The sequence below is a fragment of the Sander lucioperca genome, chromosome 5, assembly GCF_008315115.2.
Source record: "Sander lucioperca isolate FBNREF2018 chromosome 5, SLUC_FBN_1.2, whole genome shotgun sequence".
Taxonomy (NCBI): domain Eukaryota; kingdom Metazoa; phylum Chordata; class Actinopteri; order Perciformes; family Percidae; genus Sander; species Sander lucioperca.
In genome coordinates, this window is record NC_050177.1 from 5,321,455 (window position 1) to 5,343,998 (window position 22,544).

General features: G+C 41.8%; 2 protein-coding genes and 1 long non-coding RNA gene across 4 annotated transcripts; 1 reads left to right on the top strand and 2 right to left on the bottom strand.

Moving 5' to 3' along the window:
• Positions 1 to 286: 286 nt before the first annotated feature.
• Positions 287 to 13,071, bottom strand: LOC116043803 (acetyl-coenzyme A synthetase, cytoplasmic-like). Its single transcript, XM_031290716.2, has 9 exons — positions 12,858 to 13,071; positions 12,600 to 12,732; positions 11,486 to 11,542; positions 10,139 to 10,219; positions 7,649 to 7,757; positions 7,269 to 7,337; positions 5,107 to 5,283; positions 2,403 to 2,477; positions 287 to 732 (listed from the first exon to the last, which is right to left on the bottom strand). Exons 1-9 carry the CDS (start codon positions 13,058 to 13,060, stop codon positions 605 to 607), a joined length of 1,032 nt encoding a protein of 343 aa, XP_031146576.2. The 5' UTR covers positions 13,061 to 13,071; the 3' UTR covers positions 287 to 604.
• Positions 13,072 to 13,365: 294 nt separating this feature from the next.
• On the top strand, positions 13,366 to 15,615 carry LOC116043802. Its single transcript, XR_004103554.2, has 4 exons — positions 13,366 to 13,621; positions 14,580 to 14,655; positions 15,304 to 15,432; positions 15,567 to 15,615. It is a non-coding gene; the product is annotated as an uncharacterized LOC116043802 (long non-coding RNA).
• A 1,621-nt stretch (positions 15,616 to 17,236) lies between these two features.
• Positions 17,237 to 19,275, bottom strand: LOC116045431. 2 transcript variants are annotated; one of them, XM_031293082.2, is made up of 2 exons: positions 19,040 to 19,275; positions 17,237 to 18,607 (listed from the first exon to the last, which is right to left on the bottom strand). In XM_031293082.2, exons 1-2 carry the CDS (start codon positions 19,177 to 19,179, stop codon positions 17,533 to 17,535), a joined length of 1,215 nt encoding a protein of 404 aa, XP_031148942.1. In that variant the 5' UTR covers positions 19,180 to 19,275; the 3' UTR covers positions 17,237 to 17,532. The 2 variants fall into 2 exon arrangements, with proteins under 2 accessions (XP_031148942.1, XP_031148941.1); XM_031293081.2 differs by having other exon boundaries at positions 17,237 to 17,608; positions 17,756 to 19,273.
• Positions 19,276 to 22,544: the final 3,269 nt, after the last annotated feature.

Sequence of the window (22,544 nt, forward strand, 5' to 3'; positions counted from 1 at the left end):
GCCGGTAAGCTAACGTTACCCTGCGTCTTTAGCTGCATGCTACCAGCCGGTCTGTTGTTTTCTATGGACGCGCGCAAGTAGGCGAGGCTGGTGAGAGAAAAAAAAATACTGCAGGAACTGCTCATCCTGCTTTAGATTTTGAAATTGAGAGCAAAATCGTGACCCCCCCTGACTAGGATAAAACCAAAGGAAGTGTTACCCTGTTCTACCTCTTCCACACAGTTGGACTGCAGGACGGTCTTTCCCAGAAACAACCTCTGGCTTCTTGCTCTCATACACACCAATGCCTTGTTTTCTTTTTAAACAGCAGCAACTCTGTCTGCTTCTGGAAAACATTAAAACCAAATGACTGATGTTCTTATTAATTCCTACACTTTGTTTGTTGCTCTTAAAGTGTTTACTACTTCTGCCAGTAACCAGACAGATGTTCAAGGCTCTGCTGCACACTGGTCGTACTCATCAGGAGCTAAAGGTTGTTTATTGGACAACACCCAAGTTCATTGTGTTTCTCCTCCTTCTCTTCTTCCTCTACCCCCCTGGGTGTGTTTGTGGCCACCGCCGCGCAGCTGCAGCTGGAGCCTCCCTGCGAGGATCCTGGAGGCCGTCACACGCCGACGCAGCATCGGTTCTGGAAGAGATGCTCGACCACCGAGGAGTCGGCCAGCGTGGAGATGTCGCCCAGGTCCCTTTCGTCACAGGCGATTTTGCGGAGCACCCGTCGCATGATCTTGCCTGCGGAGAGCGGAGGGCATTGGTGATGATGCTGCATTTGTGTTTGTTGACATAGACTAACGCTTTGGCTGCATTGAACGTGCAACGTAAGAGGACTGTTCACGGAGCGGATGTGCCGCGGAAAGTATCTATTAACTGGCTACACCTGCTTCGCACACACACAGCGTAGGACTGTGTGATTCACAGGCGAGACGGAGAGCTTTTGATGTCAATTTTATTGTCCGCTGTTATCAAATGACGCAGGTGAAGGAATCAAGAAATAAAAACCGCCACTCTCAAAACCAAACTGCCGATACGCTTATTGACTAGGGGTGTGATGAGACCCTTAGATCACGAGACCGAGACGAGATTTTAACACCATTTTAAAGAAAACTTCAATTAAGAAATAGTCTTTACTCAGAGAACCAAGGTAACAATGTAACCAAGCGTTTCATGGCAGCAGTAAACAAGGAAGTAGGCTGCTCTTGTATTGATTTATAACCATTTAAAGACGAGGGGAGAACATTTCTCTTTGTTTAATATCATTAAAAGTAAAGTTAGGTGTGGCCGGATTGGCTCGGTGGGTGGAGCAGGCGCACATATACTTCGAGTTTTATGCCACGACGCAGAGGTCCAGCGTTCGAGTCTGACCTGTGACGATTTCCTGCATGTCTTCCCCCTCTCTCCCCCCTTTCTCACCTAGCTGTCCTATCCATTAAAAAAAAAAAAAAAAGAGGAAGAGAGCGATCTGCCGAGTTAGCGCCACACTGAACTGCACGCTGCAGTCCGTCTGTGTGTGTGTGTGTGTCAGGCGAGAGTGAGAGAGCATCCGTACCCTCCAACGTTCTAACGCTGGGCACTGACGAGTAGGGTTGGGTACCGAAACCTACGCAACCGGTAGGAATCGGAGCGGATTAGAACGCAAATTTCGGTTCCTCATTTCGGTTCCACTTAATGTGTCGACTGAAATATTTTCCCCCTGTCGCTCTGAAACGGATGTAAAAATGACGTGCCTCAGGTTTACTTATTGTATATTTAAGTACTTTAAAACGTTAATATATTGTTAAATTATACTAACTATAAAACAGCCTTTCTTTGATGTCCTTTTTCAGTTTTTCAAGAATCGGTTTAGGAATCGGAATCGTTTTGAAAGTACCGGTTCGGCATCGGAATCGTAAAGATCCAAACGGTACCCAACCTCTATCATTGACATTAAATCATTTCCTGTCTATCGGTAGTTTAATTTAAAGGAAATATAGACACTGTATAATCCATTTCTGTTTAAAAGCCTCATGTAAAAATATAAATAGAAGACTATCCTATTTTTACCATTGTAAAGCGGATCTACGTGGTGTGTACGCTCCACTTCCGCTGCTCTCGTGTCCGGTGTCGGCAGTTTCATTGATTATAGAGGGAGTGTAGTGTTGGAACAGCCGCTCCGCGTATATTATGTGTGCACTGTGGCCGGCCCGTAAAAGGACGACAGATAGTGGATTTTTAAAGGCCGGTATAATAACGACGGTTTGGAGCAGAAAAAAGCTGAATCTGCTTAAGTCCAATATCAAGTCATTTGAAAGAACTGTATGGAGTCATTGGGGTGCAATAAAAAGGAATAAATATGTAAAAGAACAAGAAAAAAAACAGAGATGAATTATAAGCATTATTATTTATTTGATCAGTTGTATCTTTACCAGATCTGGTCTTGGGGAGTCCTGGAGCATTCTGGATGAAGTCTGGCGTAGCGATGGCACCGATCTTCTCCCGCACTGTGAACACCACAAAACAACAAAATCAACTCAGAATCTGACTTCCGTGAAGTGTCACTGAAAACCAGGTATTACTATAGAATAAAAATGCCTCAAAAGAATAGAGTCTCCCGTCGCCACATAACGCTCACTTTTTCTTGCCCAAACTTAAGCCGACTCACAGTCACCTATTTTGGGTAACTGAACCACCAACTTCCGCTGACCTGACGGAGCACCATGCGGAGCACCGTAGCCGATGTCGCGGAGCTCTGTAGCGCAGGGGTCTCAAACTTGCGGCCCGGAGGCCAATTGAGGCCCGCGGGCTGATATTTTGTGGCCCCCCTACTTGACATCAAAATTTAGTGTCAGTGCGGCCCGCGCGTTGTTCTAAAACGCACCTTTTTGCTGAGTCGTTGCGTGTGCTGCGCTTGCGGGCGCGGCACTTACGGGCTACCATAGCTAGTCTCGTGACTGCAGCGTTTGTTGTCAACGGTTGTCAAGCTAGCCAACCGTGAAGTACCTGGGGAAGTATCAACGTTAGTCACTTGGTTGAAACGTGTTCCAGAGTGACGGAAAATATATGCCATCACCCAGTTCCAGTCACGTCTCTCTCAAAACGTGCCGTGAAGAGAAAGCACACAATTTCACAAAAGCACAGGCAATTTCAGTGAAAGTGGGAGACGGAATATTTTTTCTATCGAGCACAGGAGCACCCTTACATGTGTCATACGCACAGAGAAAGTTGCGGTGTACAAGGAATATGACATCAGACGTCATTACTCAACTAGACATGCTGAGGAGTATACAACATACCAGGGAGATGAGAGAAAGAACCGGGTCGCCAATCTTAAAAAATGTCTATTGAGGCAACAAGATTTATTTAAGAAAGCAAACAAAGAATACTTTTGTTGAATACTTGACGCGGCCCAGCCTGACCCACACTCTGCCTCGAGCGGCCCCCAGGTAAATTGAGTTTGAGACCCCTGCTGTAGCGGCTCAACACGTCTACTAACTGCCGCTGATATGACTGAGCTGTGACGGAGGTCTGTAGCGGCTTAAACAACTAGCAATTTTTTTTTATTACCACTAGCTACTACGAAGTAGAGCCCGACCGATAAAGGATTTTTAAGGCCGATATCGACACAAATATTTGGTGATTTCAAAATCTGATATTCTGATATATCGGCCGATATACTTTTAAAAAGAAAATCCAGAAACTCGTAACAAAACATAAACAGATTTCCCTAACATTAGTTATTTGTAGTTATTTATGAGTCCTCACAAAAATAATATGATAATGCAGTTTAAAAATAAACTTGTTTGTTTTATTGTCAGAACAGAACATCAAAATATATTCAAGTTCTGATAAATAAAATGTATAAAAATACAAATTTAAGATATGAAATTTAAAGGGTTAAACACGTGTTGCCAGCAGGGACGCTGTAGAGCGCCCTCTGATGGACAAACTACGCAACGCCAACACTCAGAACATGGTTGAAGGGGGTTTTGTCCGTTTTTATTTAATTTTTTAAAATATTCATTTATCAGCCGTTATAAATGCCGATACCGATAGTTTGGAAAATGCCTAATATTGGCCGGCTGATAAACCATTAACAATGGTAGGGGAAACGTGGGCGCCGATTCAATTTGTATTGCGATTTTATTTATTGAGATTTTCTTTTCCTTCTTTAGCAAAAACAAAGGTTGAATAATACACTATATAGAGAGAATATATCATGAGACACGAGAAGAATGAACATCACATGTCAGTCTGACATTTATTTAATTTGTAAAGAAGAACATAACGTGGATCTTCTGCATTTTCTGCTATCGCTGTTTTGCTGGAAACAGATATGATGTAGTCGCCGTCAACGTTACCGTAGAAACAGAACATATTTAGGGGAATCATTGGTAAAAACAAAAACAAAAAACTCAATTCTAGGGAAAAGAATCGATTTTAAAAATTGTCACACACTAAAAAAAGTCACAATACATACGATTTTGGATTATTTTTCCCACCCCTAGACACAACTACATAAACTTTGGCAGAAATTGTTGGGAAAACTTTCAATACCATCATATCATATTCATATCTGTGCAGTGGGATCAGGGATTAGTGTTAATCCTCCTGTTGTCCTCGGGTCAAATGGGACCCATTTTCAAAAAGTTTTTAGATCAGAATTTGGGTTTCTTTCAACCAAATTGTCAAAATAAATAACGTGGATGGGTCCATAAAACGCTCTTCACAAGTAAAATAAATGATCAGATCACTTTTTATTGAATTTGGGGGAATTTATTAAATTTTATAGCATATGGAGAAAAACAAATTATGAAAGAATGTCGAAAAGAACAAAAACTTCGAAAGAATCACAGCAAAAATTAAAAAAAAAAACATCGGAAAAAGTGAAAAAAAAAAATTTTAAATGGCAAAACATCAGGAAAAGCGACAAAAACATTCATTAAAAATTTGATTTTTAAATTTTTACCCAGAAAACCAAAAGGTTGCATGGTCGACGGGAAGACAACACAAGGTTTAATTGTATAAATCTCTTTAATGTATTGGCGTTTCAGTGGAGACTCTTCCTCCCTGACAAAAATACATTTATAAACACATTTTAATGCACATTTCCCTAACAAAGTCTCTACCAACCTTGTTTTTTGAGCTCTGCCTCCAGCGTGCGGCTGTACGTCACTCCATCAGTGAGCGTTACGAAGCAGTAGAGGCTTTCTCCTTTGACAGGATGAGGTCTGCCCACCACAGCGGCCTCGGCGACCGCCTCGTGCTCCGCCAGAGCCGACTCCACCTCCGCTGTGCTCAGTAAGTGGCCTGGAAGGGACAAGAGAGCCACAATGGGAGGGTGGGTAAAGGCCTTTTTACAGTCGTCGTTCCTGACCTGTCGCGCGACAATGGGACATCAAAATGACGTCGATCTCGCTGGCGCGCCAGGATTTAAAGTGCGCTACGTCTATCACCCTCATTTGTTTCACGAGGATATTGAACTCACAATATTTATGTCTGGCGTTATTCAAAGGACGCACATTCCACCTTCTTTTTCTTCGTTTCTTTGCAAGCAGGCTCAAAAGCAGCTGTTCTTCCTCATCCATTGTCTCCAATATCATCTTAGCCACTGTTGACATTGATTGACGTCAATGCTGCTGCCAGTTCTGCCGTTGTTTACCTTTTTCTTCTTCTTCTAGTCCGTAGAAATATCAAAGTCGGTAGCCTTTCCTCATTAGCTCCACCTCTGTTCAGGAGAAGACTGCAACTAGTGTCGCGACCACCACGCGCGAGTATAAACAGTTACGGCGCTCCCATGACGTCACACTGGCACACGACAGGTCGGGAATGGCGAGTATACTACACGTTTAACAGATCTTAGAATGGAAATCTTCACAATTTATCACGGACAAAAAGTTATTTCATCAGTTTAGTTTAGTTCATTTCCATCACATAGATACACAACATCACATAAATGGTAAAAAAAACAAAAACTAAGTGTGACATTAATTCATACCGTGTCATCTTAACTCGTTTATAATCAATACTGACCTTAAAGGTTATTACACCTAGCCTTTTTACATTCTATTTTATTTCTATTTTGTTGTTAGGCCCCTCAGAATCTTATTCAATGTATTATTATTAATTTCTGTATGTTCTACACATATTACATACTACCACACAAATTATGTGAGGAAGACAAAATAAACAAAACGCATTCCTATTCATATACACATTGCTATTCATGCCTCACTTTTATTTTACAGTCTGCAACCATCCGATTTTCGACTTTATACATTATTTGCATTGTTCAGGAATATAGGAGCCACATGTTTCTCCTGTATGTTTATGGTCTCATTTATATTATTCATTGATGACTATATTATGCACTGATATTGTAGGTGGTGGGCGTGTTCACCAGTGGCCCGTATGGCTTAATCTGGCACATTTACCGTACATGTTGTACTCATGTTGATTAATGTGCGTTGTCCCTTTTAAAGCTACTTTGTGTAAGAATTTCTCCCATCTAGCGGTGACATTGTATGACAACCAACTGAATATTACTTTCTAGCCCTTCCTCCTACGGTGGCCGAACCCGAAATTAGCTCCTAGTATCTCCATCATTTACACGCAGCTGTTCTAGCCACTCCAATATTAACTTTGGTCTTGTCGCGTTGTCGTTTTAATTCTCTTTTTCGCTTCCCTGGCGAGTAATCTCCCCCTGGCATTCGTCACGGTGCCACGAAAGCACGAAAGGCGGAGGTATGTCCCTCTTTGGCTAATGTATTATAAAGATGGAGGTATGTCCCTCTTTGGTTAATGTATTATAAAGATGGAGGTATGTCCCCCTTTGGCTAATGTATTATAAAGATGGAGGTATGTCCCTCTTTGGCTAATGTATTATAAAGATGGAGGTATGTCCCTCTTTGGCTAATGTATTATAAAGATGGAGGCGCTACATGGCGGCCGTCATTCGAGCGACTCGCCCGTATGTATTCTGAATGATTCTGAATGTCAGATTCTACGCTTACGAGAATACTTTGATTAGTTGGTGGAAGTAATTACACATGAATGAGACATATTTGTGAAAGAACAAAGGGGTTTTTGCTAAGAATCAACTCAAAAAATTACAATGTAGGTTTAAAAAAAGAAATCTAAATCTAAAATCTATCTACCTTCCGCTCCTACAGTTAAACTCTTTTCTGGCGTTGTTTTTATCAAAAAAAGACAGATTACCAACAGACACACACCAAAGCAAAGGTTTATCCTAATTTAGGTGATCTAAATCAGACAGGCTCAGCGGTCGGTCTTACCGGAGACGTTGAGCATGTCGTCTATCCTCCCCGTTATCCAATAGTAGCCATCCTTGTCTCTACGGCAACCTAAACATAAAAGAAGTTAAGCTCAAACAAGTGACTGTAGTTTCACTGGGAGGTGATGGGAGTTCTTTCAAACTTAAAATAAAGAATAATAGACCATAAATCGTGTACACAAACATAACAAATATTCAAAAAAAGTAAACAATAATATTCGATATAATGAGATAATTAGATGAAATATGAATTAACGTGACACAAGTACAAGAAGCAGTCTAAAGATGTTGGAAACAGATACAGATTTAAAGTAATAAATACAACAAATAACATATGAAGGAAACAAAGAACTAAACAAAAGGAGATGGGGTCTCTCTCACCGTCTCCCGTGACGTAGTATCCAGGAAACTTCTTGAAGTAGGTGGTTTCAAACCTCTGCTGGTTTCCGTACACCGTCCTCATCACGCCGGGCCACGGCTGTTTGAACACCTGTTGGAACGCAGAAGATGCAGAAAGAGATCAGCATACACAACCAATCCGCTTTCAGTGGAGTTCAAGCCGCTCCCTGCTGGTCATAGATATAGATACCCTAACGTCAGAACCAACCGAGCAAAAAACTCATTCATTCCCATGGCAATAATCCAATTAAATAAGACGTGGGGAGGGGTATGACTGGAGGAGGAATATATGTGAAGTACTGTGCAGTAGTTTCACTTATTCATGACATTAGGTCTTTTAGGGAAGTGCAACACACTCCTTTTTACTGTATTATAGTTATTGATGTGTGTATGTTATGTGTTAGATAAATAGTGCTGGAGATGTCTGGTTCAATGTTTGTGTTGTGGTTTATGTGTCGATATGCCTGTACTGGGCATCAAATTGCCTCTCGGGGACATTCAAGTTTTCTAAGTCTAAGTCTGCACTTTTTAAGACCTTTATGAATGAAATGTAAGACCTATATCACGACATAAATGTACAACGCAATGCAGAGTCACAAACGTACTTGCAAGGTAAATAAATGTATTCAAATTGAATAGAAGCGACAGAGTAATAGTGATCTCTACATATACAGCGAATTATATTTGGACGAGCGAAAGAAAGAACTACAACAAAATAATAAAAATCATTTCAGTGAGCATTAGAGGCAGTGTTACACGGACATAGGGAAATTAAGACCTGTTTAAAGTTATTTAAGAGCTCGAACACCACACGTCAGCTGATTTAAGGCTGAAATTTTAGATTTTTTTAGACTTTTTAAGAGGTGTTGAGACTTTGGGTGATGTTTCCTGTATGTACATTGGGTGTCGCTGTGGTATTACCGGGGGCAAGGTTAGAAAGGTAAGCTCCACATTGTTGTCGGCAGGTGTTTGGCCCGGAAGGGCAAATGGTTTTTGACCGCTATCGCTGTGACACTGAACGCTGTGATGCTGGAGCACATTGACGCCAAAACCTTTGTTCAAAATGCTATTTTATCGTTTATGGATTTAACGCTATGGTGCGTAGTAGAGGGCTGCATTGGGATCGGGTCCCACGGGACCCAACGCAAATCTCGCGGGAGCGGGCGGTTTTAACTTTGCTGTGGGCGGGAGCGGGCGGCTAAAAAAAACACTGCGGGATTGGGATGTTGCCTGGAACCCCCCCACGCCAGCAGAAACCATAGATATACATATATACTGACTGAGTATATACTGTATAGGCCATCTATGAGCAGACACCAGCGTGTCTGAGCCTCCCAGGACGGGGGAGCTCCGAGCCAAGGCTCCGTCCACCGTCCGCCCGCTCCCTCATCCTCTGCTCCTTCCTCCTCCTCTCTCCCTCTCCTCTCTCCCTCATCCTCGGCTCCTTCCTCCCCCTCTCTCCCTCATCCTCGGCTCCTTCCTCCCCCTCTCTCCCTCATCCTCGGCTCCTTCCTCCCCCTCTCTCCCTCATCCTCTGCTCCTTCCTCCCCGTCTAACAGCAGCAATACCTGCCTTCTTTGCCTGCATCTTCTCCCTATTAACCTATAAAATTACGTGTTTTCTCAGACGGGAGAAGACACAACATCAATGCATCTCTATTACTGTGCGGGCATACATTTTTGAGTTTTGCGGGTGCGGGCGGGAGTGGACGTACACATTGTGGGAGCGGGCGGGAGTGTAACACACATGTTGCTGGTGCGGGCGGTAATGGTCAGAAATTTGCCGGGAGCGGGATTAAGAAAACAGTCCCGCGCAGAGCTCTAGTGCGTAGTTTCTGTCTCCCCCATGAGGATTTCTAAGTAATGACAACAAAACTGTCAGCGCGTCCACATGATACAAGCATTCCGTGATCGCGCACGTGACATTGTTGACTATCAGCCTTTAAGGTACTTCAGGTAATGTCTAAATTTTGGCCCCTCATAGCAGTTTGAAAAAGACATGGAGGACAGCCCCAGGACGTTACAAAAGCCCACAAATACACAAAAGTTAAAGTATTCATCATCCTTTCTCTAAATTATGGGTAAATGTGGCTGCCAAATAGGTCTGAGGGGGGTTTGGGGGGTTCTCCCCCAAGAACATGCAATGCATTCATCAATCACCTACTCGTCAGTCACCTATGGAATGATGCAGGTTGCACCCACATAGATCGAAGTGCTGCCCCCAGATGGTGCGCTGGTCAAATTGCGGTTGAAAAAAACTAAATAAAACGGATGACGAGTCGGACTAGGTCCCACGTGAAATTAAGACCTCCTTATCGTAAATTCCAGATTTCAAGACATTTTCAGAGCTTAAAAATCAGAAATTTTATTCAAGACGTTTCAAGACTTTTTAAGGAGCCGCGGGGACCCTGGTCATAAAGAGGGAAACACAGAAATAACAGTTGAGATTATTTCCTTTCTAAAGAATACTGACCAGGTATCCTTCACTCGCTCCCTCCAGCTCCTCTCCCGACTCATTCAAGACGGCCGGCACCACTCCGAAGAACGGGAACGTCTGGAGGACAGAGGAAAGAAAGATCACAAATGTGTGTTTTTATGAATTTTGTTCAACGAAAATTGTGTATTTATTGTCCTATATTTTACAGGGTTTCTGCATGTTTCACCAAGTCAAAATTAAGACTTTTTAAGACCTTTTTAAGACCTTTATTACAACATCAACTGAGCCCTAAATTCAGTTTTTTCAAGCCAAGTATCGCTAAACTTGCACTTCCCCATAGTTGAAGAATAAAATCCCTTTTTTTATGTAGGTGGTACAATCCGAAAGAGACTCACACCAATAACACAAAGCTGATTGGCTGCAATATAAGTTGCATGCTGGTCTCATTTGAAGTCGTAACACAGTGAATTATATTTGGACTACAACAGAAAGAACTACAACACCAGTGAATAATAATAAAAAAGAGCATTAGAGGTAGCGTTGCATGGACGTACGAAAATTAAGACCTATTTATAATTATTTAAGACCTAAAACACAATGCTTCAGCAAATTTAAGACTTTAAGATTTTTAAATTTTAGAGCTTAATGTGGTTTTTAATAGCTTGTATGTCTTTCTTCTACTTTTTATTAACAGTTTTTATTCATTATCTTATCCCTGTTGCAGTTCAAATGTCTGTAAAACACTCTGAAACTGCCTCATGTATGAGTAATAATTTTGATATATATATATATATTAATAAACAAAAAAAAAATAATATATATAGCAGAGTTTTTTGTGATTGTTTTGGGCTAAAATCCTTGATTATGAGGCACGTTTTCTTAAAAAATGCGATGGAATATGCGGGATATTTATGCAATTTTATGCGATTAAATTGCGGGAACTTGCAAAAACTGCGGTTTCATCGTGGCTTCATCGCGGGGTTTGCAGCTTTTCGATGATGTTCACGTCGCGTAATTACGTCACTTCATAACGTTCCCATGACAACAGGGGAAAACGGCTGCTCTTGTGTGAAGTAAACGCAACATTTTTCAACTTTCTGCTAAGATATATGTGACTTTTTTGCCACGAAAATGCGGGGATTATGAAATCATGCAAGCCCCGCATATTTTGCGCGGAAATCAGCAATTTATGCGGCGAAAGTGCGGCGTATTTGAAAAAATGCGGCCCTCCCGCATAAATATGCAGACTTTGGCTGATTGCGATCGCATAATCACGTTTTTTTCTGGAGGGATTGACAATTTTAAAGAACTACGGATAAAACAAAACAAAAAAAGTCACAAAATAAACATGGAGTGTGTTTTATTTCTACATCATTTACTCACAGCTGATCCCGGTTTCATGGGTGTGGCTGCAGGTAGAGGAGTCAACACATGTCCACCCTGAACAGACAGAAAACATCCAGTTAGAAATGTTTTTATCCACCATGGTGTGAGTAATCTGTCTCCAGCAGGGGGCAGCCGAGCCTGCAGTCTGCAATCACTGCTTCAGAGTGTGTGTGCGTTAAACATAGCTAATGGAGGGTTAATGTTATGCATTTTATTTTGCCAAAACAAGTTATAAAGATTGAAGGGAATGCTGTCCTTTCCGTAAATCTGTAACATTTATAGATATGAATATTAAAGGGTAATTTCTGGCCTAAAATGCCCAAAAAAATAATCTTAAAAAAAAGAAAGAAATTGGTCCAGTGTAACCCTATAGGACAAATGTGCCTCTGTTGTTGCCGCTGACAGGCTCGCATTATTATTATTATAAGTGTCTGACAACATTATGGAAAGGATCCCTACAGAGATAGACCTTTAAGATCATTTTTATTTAACCAGAAACAGCTCAGAAATTGTTAACGCCAAACTCACCAGACTGCATTTAAACAAACAGTACTTTTAGCGTGTATAGAGCCAGCATATAATCACATGTAAATGGGTGAATTAAGGGTTTATTTCAACCAAACCAGAGTGGTGATTGTTGGAACAGTGGAAAGATGAACCAAGACGGCTTTTGGTAGTTTTATTTTGTTTCTGTCGACTTTCAATGAAGTGTGTTTTACGATTATAAAATGATTGTTTATTTACATGGAGTCTGGTGGGTTTGGCGAGACTTTGGGGCCGTTTCATGTTAAACAAAAATGATATTTCTCTTTAACATAAATGTCTATCTTTGTAGGGATCCTTTCCATAATGTTATCAGACATTTAGAATAATAATCTGAGCCTGTCAGCGGCAAAAACAGAACTTTTAGTGGGTGGAAACTGTAACTGTAACTTACATTGTAGCTTGGTTTGTCTTGCTTGATACTGGACCAATTTCCAAGACTGTTACTTCCAACAGTCACTTAGACACAAAAACATAGAAAAATAGGGTCCAGGTTGGAAAAAAAATGAAGTTCCCTTTACTACAACTCGACTACAGGATGCCCCTCAGTGGATTTCGGATAACTCACAGTTTCTGTCTGCCAAAAGGTGTCGACAATTGGACATCTCTTCTCTCCCACCACACTGTAGTACCACTGCCAGGCCTCGGGGTTGATGGGCTCTCCCACCGTCCCCAAAACCTTCAGAGAATCTCGCTTATACCTGCAGAGAAGAAGTGATTTACCACAGAAACCATTAAAAATGCCTCCCTTGCATACAAAACATACAACAGTAATGACTAGCTTTACTGTCTAGAAGTTAGCTTGTGATGGTGAGAGACGACTCACTTCTGCACCGGCTCTCTGCCATACTTCATCAGCAGTCTGATGGCGGTCGGAGCTGTGTAGAACTTGGTTACGTGATATTTGTCCACAATCTCCCACATACGGCTCACATCCGGGTAGGTAGGCAGGCCCTCAAACTGAGACACACACACACACACACACACACACACACACACACACACACACACACACACACACACACACATACATTAATACACACACACACACACACACACACACACATTAATACACACACACACACACACACACACACACAGACATTAATACACACACACACACACACACAGACACACATATACATTAATACACACACACACACACATACATTAATACACACACACACACACACACACACACACACACACACACATACAGACACACATACACACATATACACATATACATTAATATACACACACACACACACACACATTAATACACACACACATACATTAATACACACACACACACACACACACACACACTAAAAAATACTGGGTTATTTTATTAACCCAACCACTGGGTCGAGGCTGGTTAACCCTGTATTATGTATATTCAACCCATATTGGGTAACTTTCAGTAACCCAGTTGTTGGGTTAATGGTTTTGGACTGTTCCTCAATCTTCCTTGATCTGAATAACCCAACCAGTGATCATTTTAACCCAGTGGTTTGGTCACCTTCAAGTTTGGGTTCCCTCCTTTTTCTTTTCCTCCGAGGCGGGAGACCACTTCTGGAAACGCTTAAGGTTTGTCATTTCTCATTTTTTAGAACAGTACCTCTGTCTTCGACAGAAACATGAGCTCACTAGTTGTTAGTAAGTCATTCTTTTCATAACGGGACAAGCCTGTATAACTTTACTTTACTTTGCCGAAAGCAACCGTTACTGCCCCCTCTAACGGCTACCACTGATGCTAATTAAGCAAACAGCTAGCAAGCTAGCAAGGAGCCTATGCTTACTACAACATTGCTTGCAGTCAAACAGCAGACTTTAGCTCCGGTTACTGGTTACTGACTTGATCTTGATTCATGGTGGTCTACACATAGGCTTGTAATATCCACACTTAGTCAGCATTGCCGGATACGAGTAGCATTTTAGCTCTGATAATCTATTTAGCAACAGTGATTTCTAGCTAACTATGACTCATGCATGCTATAAGGCTAGCGCAAGTTCAAGTATGATAGCGCTAATGCTAGCTAGTTGGCTAATGTTGTAGCATGATACCTAAGATTTAACTGGAGAATATTTCTAATTCTCTGAGGCAGTGACACATAAACAGTGCTGTTATACCCAGTGTGTGTGTGTCTGGGGCAAATCACGAGACAATATCACTATGATATGAGGTATTATAACGTTTTAAAAAGATTGCTAATGCTAACCGCTAGCTAGCGCTAATTGCTGACTCATGCTGTAAGCTAGCTAGTAGTAGAGCTAATAGCGAAGCATTGAAGGTGCATTGCACGCATTCTGTTGATAAAGTAATGTGTGTTTAGTGTAGTTAACACACTTTGATTGTAGAAATACCACTACACTGTTTTAAGTGATTATGAAAAGACCACTAGCTAGCTAGCTACATGGCAGTAGATTACAGCAACTTCGTTATATTTTCACTAAATAGATAGCTAGACAGACAGACATACAGACTGCAAAATACACCTCCATACATTGATTGAACATTAACAGATCTTGTTCTTCTCCCCTGTAGCGATTGAATATGGATGACTTTGTTAAACTAAAGTTACCAGAATGGCAACTTCTGGAGCTGATGGACCATTTTGCAGGTAAATGTTATATTGTTGTACTATAGGCCTATTATTAATACTGTTGAATATGTCAGCATTAAAAAATTAGCTACCCTATCCTCATGCATCCCCAATGAAATTATAGGCTACACAATACTCCATTTTATATAGATGTACAACATCTTGACATGTAAGAGCATTATGTAAAATAATCTAACACTGTGTGTGCCACTGAAGACCATGCCTCCCTAAACAGAATCACATTTTGATTACCCATCACCTGTGGTCACCATTGTAGGTCCCTGAAACACCATTTTGATAGTGACAGAAATTCCTCCACTATAGAAGGCAAACAATTGGCATGAGGTTTTATTAACCTTACCATGGCCACAGAATTTATAGTTTAGCTACCTCTTATTTTACCACTACTCATCTGTCTACCATTGTGCACAGCAATACTTTAAATGTAATTTTCTTATTAAAAAATGTGCTGGGGTCTCTCTCTCTCTCTCTCACACACGCACACACACTCCATGTGCAGACACGGTCTTTGTCACAAGGTATAACATATAACATAAACATAATCCTAAGATTTGAATATTTGGATTTGTGCATTTTTTGAGCTATAAGCTACTCATCCGATAAACTATGATAATACTTAAGTCAAACCATTTTCTTTCTTTACAGGCTCCAGAGACTACATTTCCCTGATGGTTCTGCCAAGCCTGATGCCACCTGCAGTCTTCAGGATGGGCCTGAAAGACCGTGAGGTCTACAGTGTCTGACGCCATGAAGGCCTTCATCGATCTTAAGCCTGTGTGTATTCCTAGACTCACACAGCCCCTTAGATCTAGTGATGCAGGTCTTGTAATTGTAAAATCTGTTAGAAAACATTAGCTGTCAGTCTTTGTCATTCAAGTACTTGATTTGTGGAATATTATTATTTGCAGGTCGGAACAAACATGGTGGAGTACCTTCAGGCAGCAGACCAGACCAGGCCGTAGCCCTACACCCTGGTGTTGGGAGGAGAGGAGTGCTGCTCACAGCCATCCACCGGTCTCAGTGGGCCGGCCCTGGAGCAGGACAGAGAGGTCCAAGCTGGACATGTTTGTTTCAAAAGTTTTTATGTGTTCAATATCAATTTCCCAAAGCAGTGTTTCTCTGCTTGGCATTTCCTCCAGGAGGCTGTCTATGGAATGGGGGGGAGGGGGGGGGGCATTTGAGTTTTGGAAATTCTCATGTGATAAGGGAATTCTCTCTCTCTGCCTCTCTCTCTGTCTCTCTCGCTGTCTTTCTGTCTCTCTCTCTCTCTCTCTCTCTCTCTCTCTCTAATATTTAGGAGGAATATAAGGAGGAAATTAATTATTGTTAATAATTGTTGCTTGGTATTATTATTCCAGTTATTTGATACACATTTTGAAATGAGGTAGGGGTAATGTGGCCCCATGCATTTCTTTTTTGGAAACACTCATGTGATAAGGGAATTGGGCATGTTATTGTTATTCCAGTTTTTCAGTTTTTCTCTTTAAATGAGTAAATTAAATATTGTTCAATAAAATCAGTGACATTAATGAAGTGTATGCATTGTGTATTATTATTATTATTAAAAATATAGTAATTTTATAGATTAAAGAATAACTAAATGAATGGGTCAAATATCAACCCAACAAGGGGGTCAGTTGAACTCATTATTGGGCTGGTGGGTCTGACCCAGTAATGAGCTGCATTAACCCAACGTTGGTGTCACAATGACCCAGGTTTGGGTTTGTTGGAGCAACCCTTCTACTGGGTTAAAATTTCAACCCAACTCAAAAAGTCAAATCAACCCAGGATGTGTTCTGTCCTATATTTACTTAAGTCAAACCATTTTCTTTCTTTACAGGCTCCAAAGACTACATTGCCCTGATGGTTCTGCCAAGCCTGATGAAACCTTAAGCCTGTGAGTATTCCTAGACTCACACAGCCCCTTAGATCTAGTGATGCAGGTCTTGTAATTGTAAAATCTGGTAGAAAACATTAGCTGTCAGCTGGTCAGAGTCTTTGTCATTCAAGTACTTGATTTGTGGAATATTATTATTTGCAGACCAGACCAGGCCGTACCCCTACACCCTTGTGTTGGGAGGCGAGGAGTGCTGCTCACAGGCATTCACCGTTCTCAGTGGGCCGGCCCTGGAGCAGTTTGTTTCAAAAGTTTTTATGTGTTTGATATCAATTTCCCCAAGCAGTGTTTCTCTGCTTGGCAGTTCCTCCAGGACGCTGTCTATGGAATGGGAGGGAAATATATAGCAAGTAACACTGAGATTCTATGGCTTGCATACTTCAGGTGTTCAGCTGTTATTTGGTCAAGACCACACGCTTTGTTCACTGCCAATTTCTCAATATCAGGTCTAATGACCACAACAATTATTAATGATATCACCAACATGATATTCAACAATCTCAACACAGTTAAAAATCTCTCTAAAATATTTCCCCCACATAACATAAAATACTTATTTTATTCCTTTTCTCCAACATTGTGCCATGCTTAGAAACTTAACTTAATAACATAAACTTATATATGGATAAAATGCATTTAGATTCAGATTTAGATTGATTTAATTGTTTTTTTATTGATAGTAAATCATACTTATTGATTGCATGCCGGATCGGATGTGGGACTGTGGGAGAACCGGACACACCTGGAGAAAACCCAAACTTATACGGGGAGAACATGCAAACTCTAAGAAGATAAGGAAGAACTCCCCACACGGGAAGAAGAAATCTGGGGAGAGATCACCTCTCAGATGGTTGGGAGAATTATAGACGGATGGGGTATTAGCAGTAGCAATGTGTAGCGATATCACATCTCTACAGATGTCTACAGACTAATAGAAATACAGATAAGGATGCAGAGTTGAGGGTTGGTGGGATAGTTTATGCGAACATCCGGAGGAATCTTTTCCAGAGAGAAGTTTTTTTCGGCCTAGTGTTGCCTTTTTGTTGCCTTGTTATTGGCTCCTCTTGGTCGTCAACCTCGTCTATCACATCGCTACCTGTTTTCTCCTGCAGGGTGTTTTGAATGCTGAGCGACTGGAGGAGACGGGTTCTCTCCTCCTGCCACTGCAGCCGCTGACTCTCCAGGTTGCTAAGTGTCTGGGCCAGTTGATCCTTCAGCTCGTTCTTCTCTCTCTCCTGGGCCAGGGATACTTCCATTTCCTTTTGTCTATGAAGAGCCTCCTCCTCCTGCTCCAAGTTACGGCGAGTCTCTGCCTCAGAAACCCTCTTAGACCTAATCTGGACCACCAGGTCAGTGATCTTTTTCACCTTTTCCACTGTCACTTCCTGCGCTTTATTTAGCTCCTTCACTTCAGCTCTCAAAGCTTTGTTTTCGTCTTTTAGTTTTTTGTTGTCGCAGCTTGCCTGCTGGAGGGAAGATCTTAAGGCTTGGGTCTCTTCTTTTAGTGTGTTGAGCTCTGGGACGACAGTCATGGCGTGCTGGGAGGAAGCCTCCACCTCATCACAGGCCTGAGTGGTGTGTGGCGCTGTGCAGATATTTTTCTGCTGCATAAGACAGCTCATAAAATCACTGGCTTCATCCCCACTTGCCATAGCTTCACTCGAAAGTGCTTCTGAAAGTTGGCAGAACTGTGAACTAGTCCAGTGAGGTTTCCGATTATCACCGACCCTCCCGGAGCGTTCTTTTGGAGAGGTTGGTGTCCAAAGTTCTTTCTGTTGAATTGGGCCCTGTTTATAATCATTGGCTTCAACTATACCAGCCCAAACCCTAGCCAACTGTTCTTGCTTAGATGTACGGTGAGGTTGTGTTGCACTCCAAGAGGTTTTTCTCAGGACAGGGCCCGTTGTCAGGTCGCTGGCCTCACAAACCTGCTGTGCAGCACCTGAAGGTGTATTCGCTTGTAGTGATACACGCTCGGGTGGAGCATCCGTGGATGTAACAGCCTGTTGTGGTTGGCCCCCTTTCACTGTCTCGGTCTCTTTAGTGAGAATGGTTGTGGGTATGGTCTGTAGTGATACACGCTCGGGTGTAGCAGAAGCCTGCTGTGGACCCACCTTTATGGTAATTTCCTGCTGTAGATCCTTCAATGTAACAACCTTCACGGGTTTTGGTGTAGCTCCCTTTAGTGGCACGTCTTTTGGTGTAACGTTAGTAGTAGTACGTTTTGTAGAAGCTACCTTCTGGGGAGTATCTTTAGGAATAGCACCAGCTTGCAGTGGAGAAAACTTGGGTTTAGCAGCTGGCTGTGGAGCGTCCTTGATGGTAATTTCCTGCTGTAGAAAAATCGTCCGTTTAAGAATCTTCATTGGCGCAGGTTTTGTTGTAGCTACCTTTAGTTTAGAGGCTGACTGTGGAGCATCAGTGGATGTAACAGCCTGTTGTTTTTGGCCCCCTTTCACTGTCTCGGTCTCTTTAGTGAGAATGGTTTTGGGTGTGGTCTGTGGAGGCCGTTTCAATGCAGCAATAATAGCCTCGTCATACGTGAAAAGCCACTCGTTCAGCAGGATGTTTTTATGCCCTTTATTCTTGCCTTTCTTGTTTTGTTTAACTGTGGAGTTATCCATCGTAAAGAGTAGGCAGTCTGGTTAATGTCTCTGAGTGTCTGACACTGTCTGGCTCTGAATGAGATTGTTATGTGAAGGGATTCATCCTATGTGCTAAAGACTCATCAAAGCAGTGAAATAGAATGATGATGCGTCAAAAGAAAGAGGATGGAATGTTGCTTTTGATCTTTTTGTTTATTTTCAAAAGTGCATCTTTTGAAATGGGAGGCCAGACAATTTTTATTTAATTATTATAACTGCAAAGTGACAACAGGAGCAGAAAAGTATTGAAAGGAAATGCCAATACATGACTCAGCTATTTGTTTCAGAGACTCTTGTTGGAGAGTCTTGGCTTCAGAGGCCCAGAGTTTTTTCTGTTGAACTGCTAATTAAAGGAGAATTCCGGCCAATTTTTACGTAAATCTTGATCGCTATAGCTACGCGAGTACTTTCGATAGAAAAAACCCCGACCCGAATCAGTGCAGGTAACACGGAGAAGCTGCAGCTACATGTACAAGCGTCCCCTGAGCTAAAACGGCAGTGGTCGGGGCAAGTTTTAGAGTGCCTTTGTGCCTCTTAACAGACACAAAATGCAATTAATATGTCTGTGCAACATGAACAGGGCCCTTACGTGTCAACAAGATGCGTTTTCAACTCAGACATTGTTTAAATTCACCTACCCTGGTCCCTGTCTCGATCCTGCTGGTAGCTAGCTTGCCCTGCTAGCTGATAGCCGTTAGCCGCTAGCTGCCGTCCGGTGAGTGTATTCAGACAGGCTTCTGTGATAATCACCCCAATAATAATCCATGGAGCGGCGGTGGTGTGGCTATGTCCTCCAGAGGACAGGTCATGTCACGTCTTGAAGTTTATTCCCCCCTAAAAAAACAGTAGTACGGTCCGTCTGCGGCTGCAGGCCCTGGAGCTCACCGCCAGTGTTTTAGTTTGACTGTTAAAAAGTCAAGTATTATGTACAAGTTTAAAACTACGATGTTACCGTACAGTTGAAATGAGGGAGACACGGTCACAATGGCCGCTTTACTAGTTCTGGAGGAAGCATGGGTTTTGTTTTCAATGTCAAAGTATTTGCTAAAATGTTATTAGTGTTTATGCATATTATTAGTTAAGACCTCAGCTCATAATGTGCCTGTGTATATTGCTGTAGTCTGATCTAAACGTAATTAAGATGGCTGCGGTGGTGTCGTTTTTTTTCTTTTCTTTCCTTAGCCTGTTACAGAGGGAGAAACGGCCAACATTAGCTCTGCAAGAAAAAATAAGGAAATAACATCCTGAAAAGGGATTTTTTTTTCTTTCTTTCTTTTGATGGTGGTGTCTGAAAAGTTTTCTGTTGACATAGCTGTACTGTGCGACTGTGTGGTGGACTGTGAGAGCGACAGCGCGGGTGCGACGGAGGAGCGGTGTGTTTCCACTCTGCTAGCCTAACAGGAGAGAGAGCGTGGTGGACAGCGGACTGGACTCTGAACTTCAGGCCTGAGTTTGGATTTCATTTCTACTATCTCACCAGTAAGGTCTTTCCCTCCTGTGGATTTGGAGGATCGTGTCGGATACATTTTCTTAGACTGAGCTCAAACAGGTACTGGGTTGTGCACAACTACATTAAAGAGACTATTATTGCAGCAAAACTTAAAAATGTGGTTTCTGGCCAGAAGATATTTTGTTGACATATGTGTTTTGGGGTGGGAAATGGGAGTGTAATATGTGTTGTTGGACATTTTGAATAATACTATTTTATTGAAAAGAGTTACTGTGTGTTTGTTTTCATTCTCTGTGTGAAGTCAATAATCATTTACAGCCAAAGACAAATTACAGGGGTGTGATTCTTCCGGATAATTCCGGAATTGGGGGGGGGTGTCGCAAGGCACAGGTCGGGGGTATTGGTAAACATAATGACCGGTCACTGCTGGTCACTTCATTCAAAGCAGAGCTCCACCAAAGAGCCTGCAATCGTTGCGGAAGGTTATTTGAATAAGAATTTTGGACGTGTGATTAATCGCAATTAATCTGCGGTTCACATGTATGTATGAACTGTGGTGGTCCGTTACACTGTAGGCTATATTCAACATCACTGATTAAGTAGCCTAAGTCAATCCTACAAACAACTGGACTTTAGGGTCAAGTGTTGTTGTATCCGGCCCATGTCCCGGATGTGAAAGCCTCCTTACTGGACTACTGAATATAATAATATTCCATTATATTTTGTATTTTGAATTGTTACCTGCCACCAGAATTTTGTGATTTCCTTGCAATAAATATTGACATTTTTACCATAAATTGGTGCCTAAAAATGTATCAGAATGCAGGAACTTGAAGTCATTTACCCTCAGAATTTCCTGGGGGAGGACCCCCAGACCCTCCCCCCCCTGCTTTGTGTGTTCCCGCAAAGACAAAGTCTGAGCAAGGAAAAACCCTGAAGTATAATCACAGACAGCCATAAAAAACATTTAAATTGCAGAGTTAGAGTTATAACTTAATATGTACAGTGTCAACAGAGAGAAACACGGACAATTGAACAGACAGTGACAACATACATACTACATACCTTCATACTGTAGAGAATGACAGTAACAGCATACAAACGGCATAAATAAAAATTTGTTATAGACGTGTAGAAAGTAGAAAGTAGAAAGCATTGTTTGCCAGTTACATTACATGTTTAAAAATCCGTAAATGTCCGTGGGTGGGGCTGCATGGGCGTGGTAATGTGGGCTGGTGTGGGTGTGGGTGTGGTAGTAAGGAGAGAGAATAGAAGAAGGAAGTTTGTGTGAGGTGGACCTGGTCACCACAGACCCAAATCTTCTCAGCTGTTGCTACTGTCATATGCTGCACTGTCTCTTCATGTGGCACTATTATTTATATTATAACAAGGTAATGCAATGTGTAATCAAGTGATGACTGATTAACAGTAATGTAAATGCTAAATGCCCTAATACCTACATATCATGTAAGACTCAATTTCTCCATTTCTTCACACAAAACTCTCCAGAAAGTGCCATTTAAATGAGGGGGGGGGCCGCAGCGTCATGGGTGCGCCGTATATTTTCCTGCTTTTTTGTCCTTTGCCAATCACACCTATGATATTCAATGCTTAGGAATTCATGAACCTAACATAAGCCATTCGGTCTACAGTTGCAGCCTTCCAAGGCTGCAGACCCTGAATTGGGAAAGCTTATACATTTTTTTTTCTCCATTTTTGTCCATTTCATTACTTTATATTCATGTAATAATTATAGAAATTAGATGTTAATCTGCATAAAAAATAAACAAAAATAAAACAAATTTAGCTGTTTGTTAGCAGAGTTAGCTGTTGTATTAGCAGAATTAGCTGTAGTGTTAGCAAAGTCAGCTGTTGTGTTAGGAGTTAGCTGTTG

Excerpts from the sequence above, each read along its gene's own strand:
- LOC116043803 (XM_031290716.2), bottom strand. The coding sequence starts at position 13,060 with ATGTGTGTGTGTGTGTGTGTGTGTGTGTGTGTGTGTGTGTGTGTGTGT. Across the intron at positions 11,543-12,599 it reads CCTTTTGGCAGACAGAAACT|GGTGGACATGTGTTGACTCC; the intron begins GTGAGTTATCCG and ends CTGTCTGTTCAG. Across the intron at positions 733-2,402 it reads ACTCCCCAAGACCAGATCTG|GCAAGATCATGCGACGGGTG; the intron begins GTAAAGATACAA and ends CGCTCTCCGCAG.
- LOC116045431 (XM_031293081.2), bottom strand. The coding sequence starts at position 19,179 with ATGGATAACTCCACAGTTAAACAAAACAAGAAAGGCAAGAATAAAGGG. Across the intron at positions 17,609-17,755 it reads GAGCTGAAGGATCAACTGGC|AACAAGGCAACAAAAAGGCA; the intron begins CCAGACACTTAG and ends AGAGGAGCCAAT.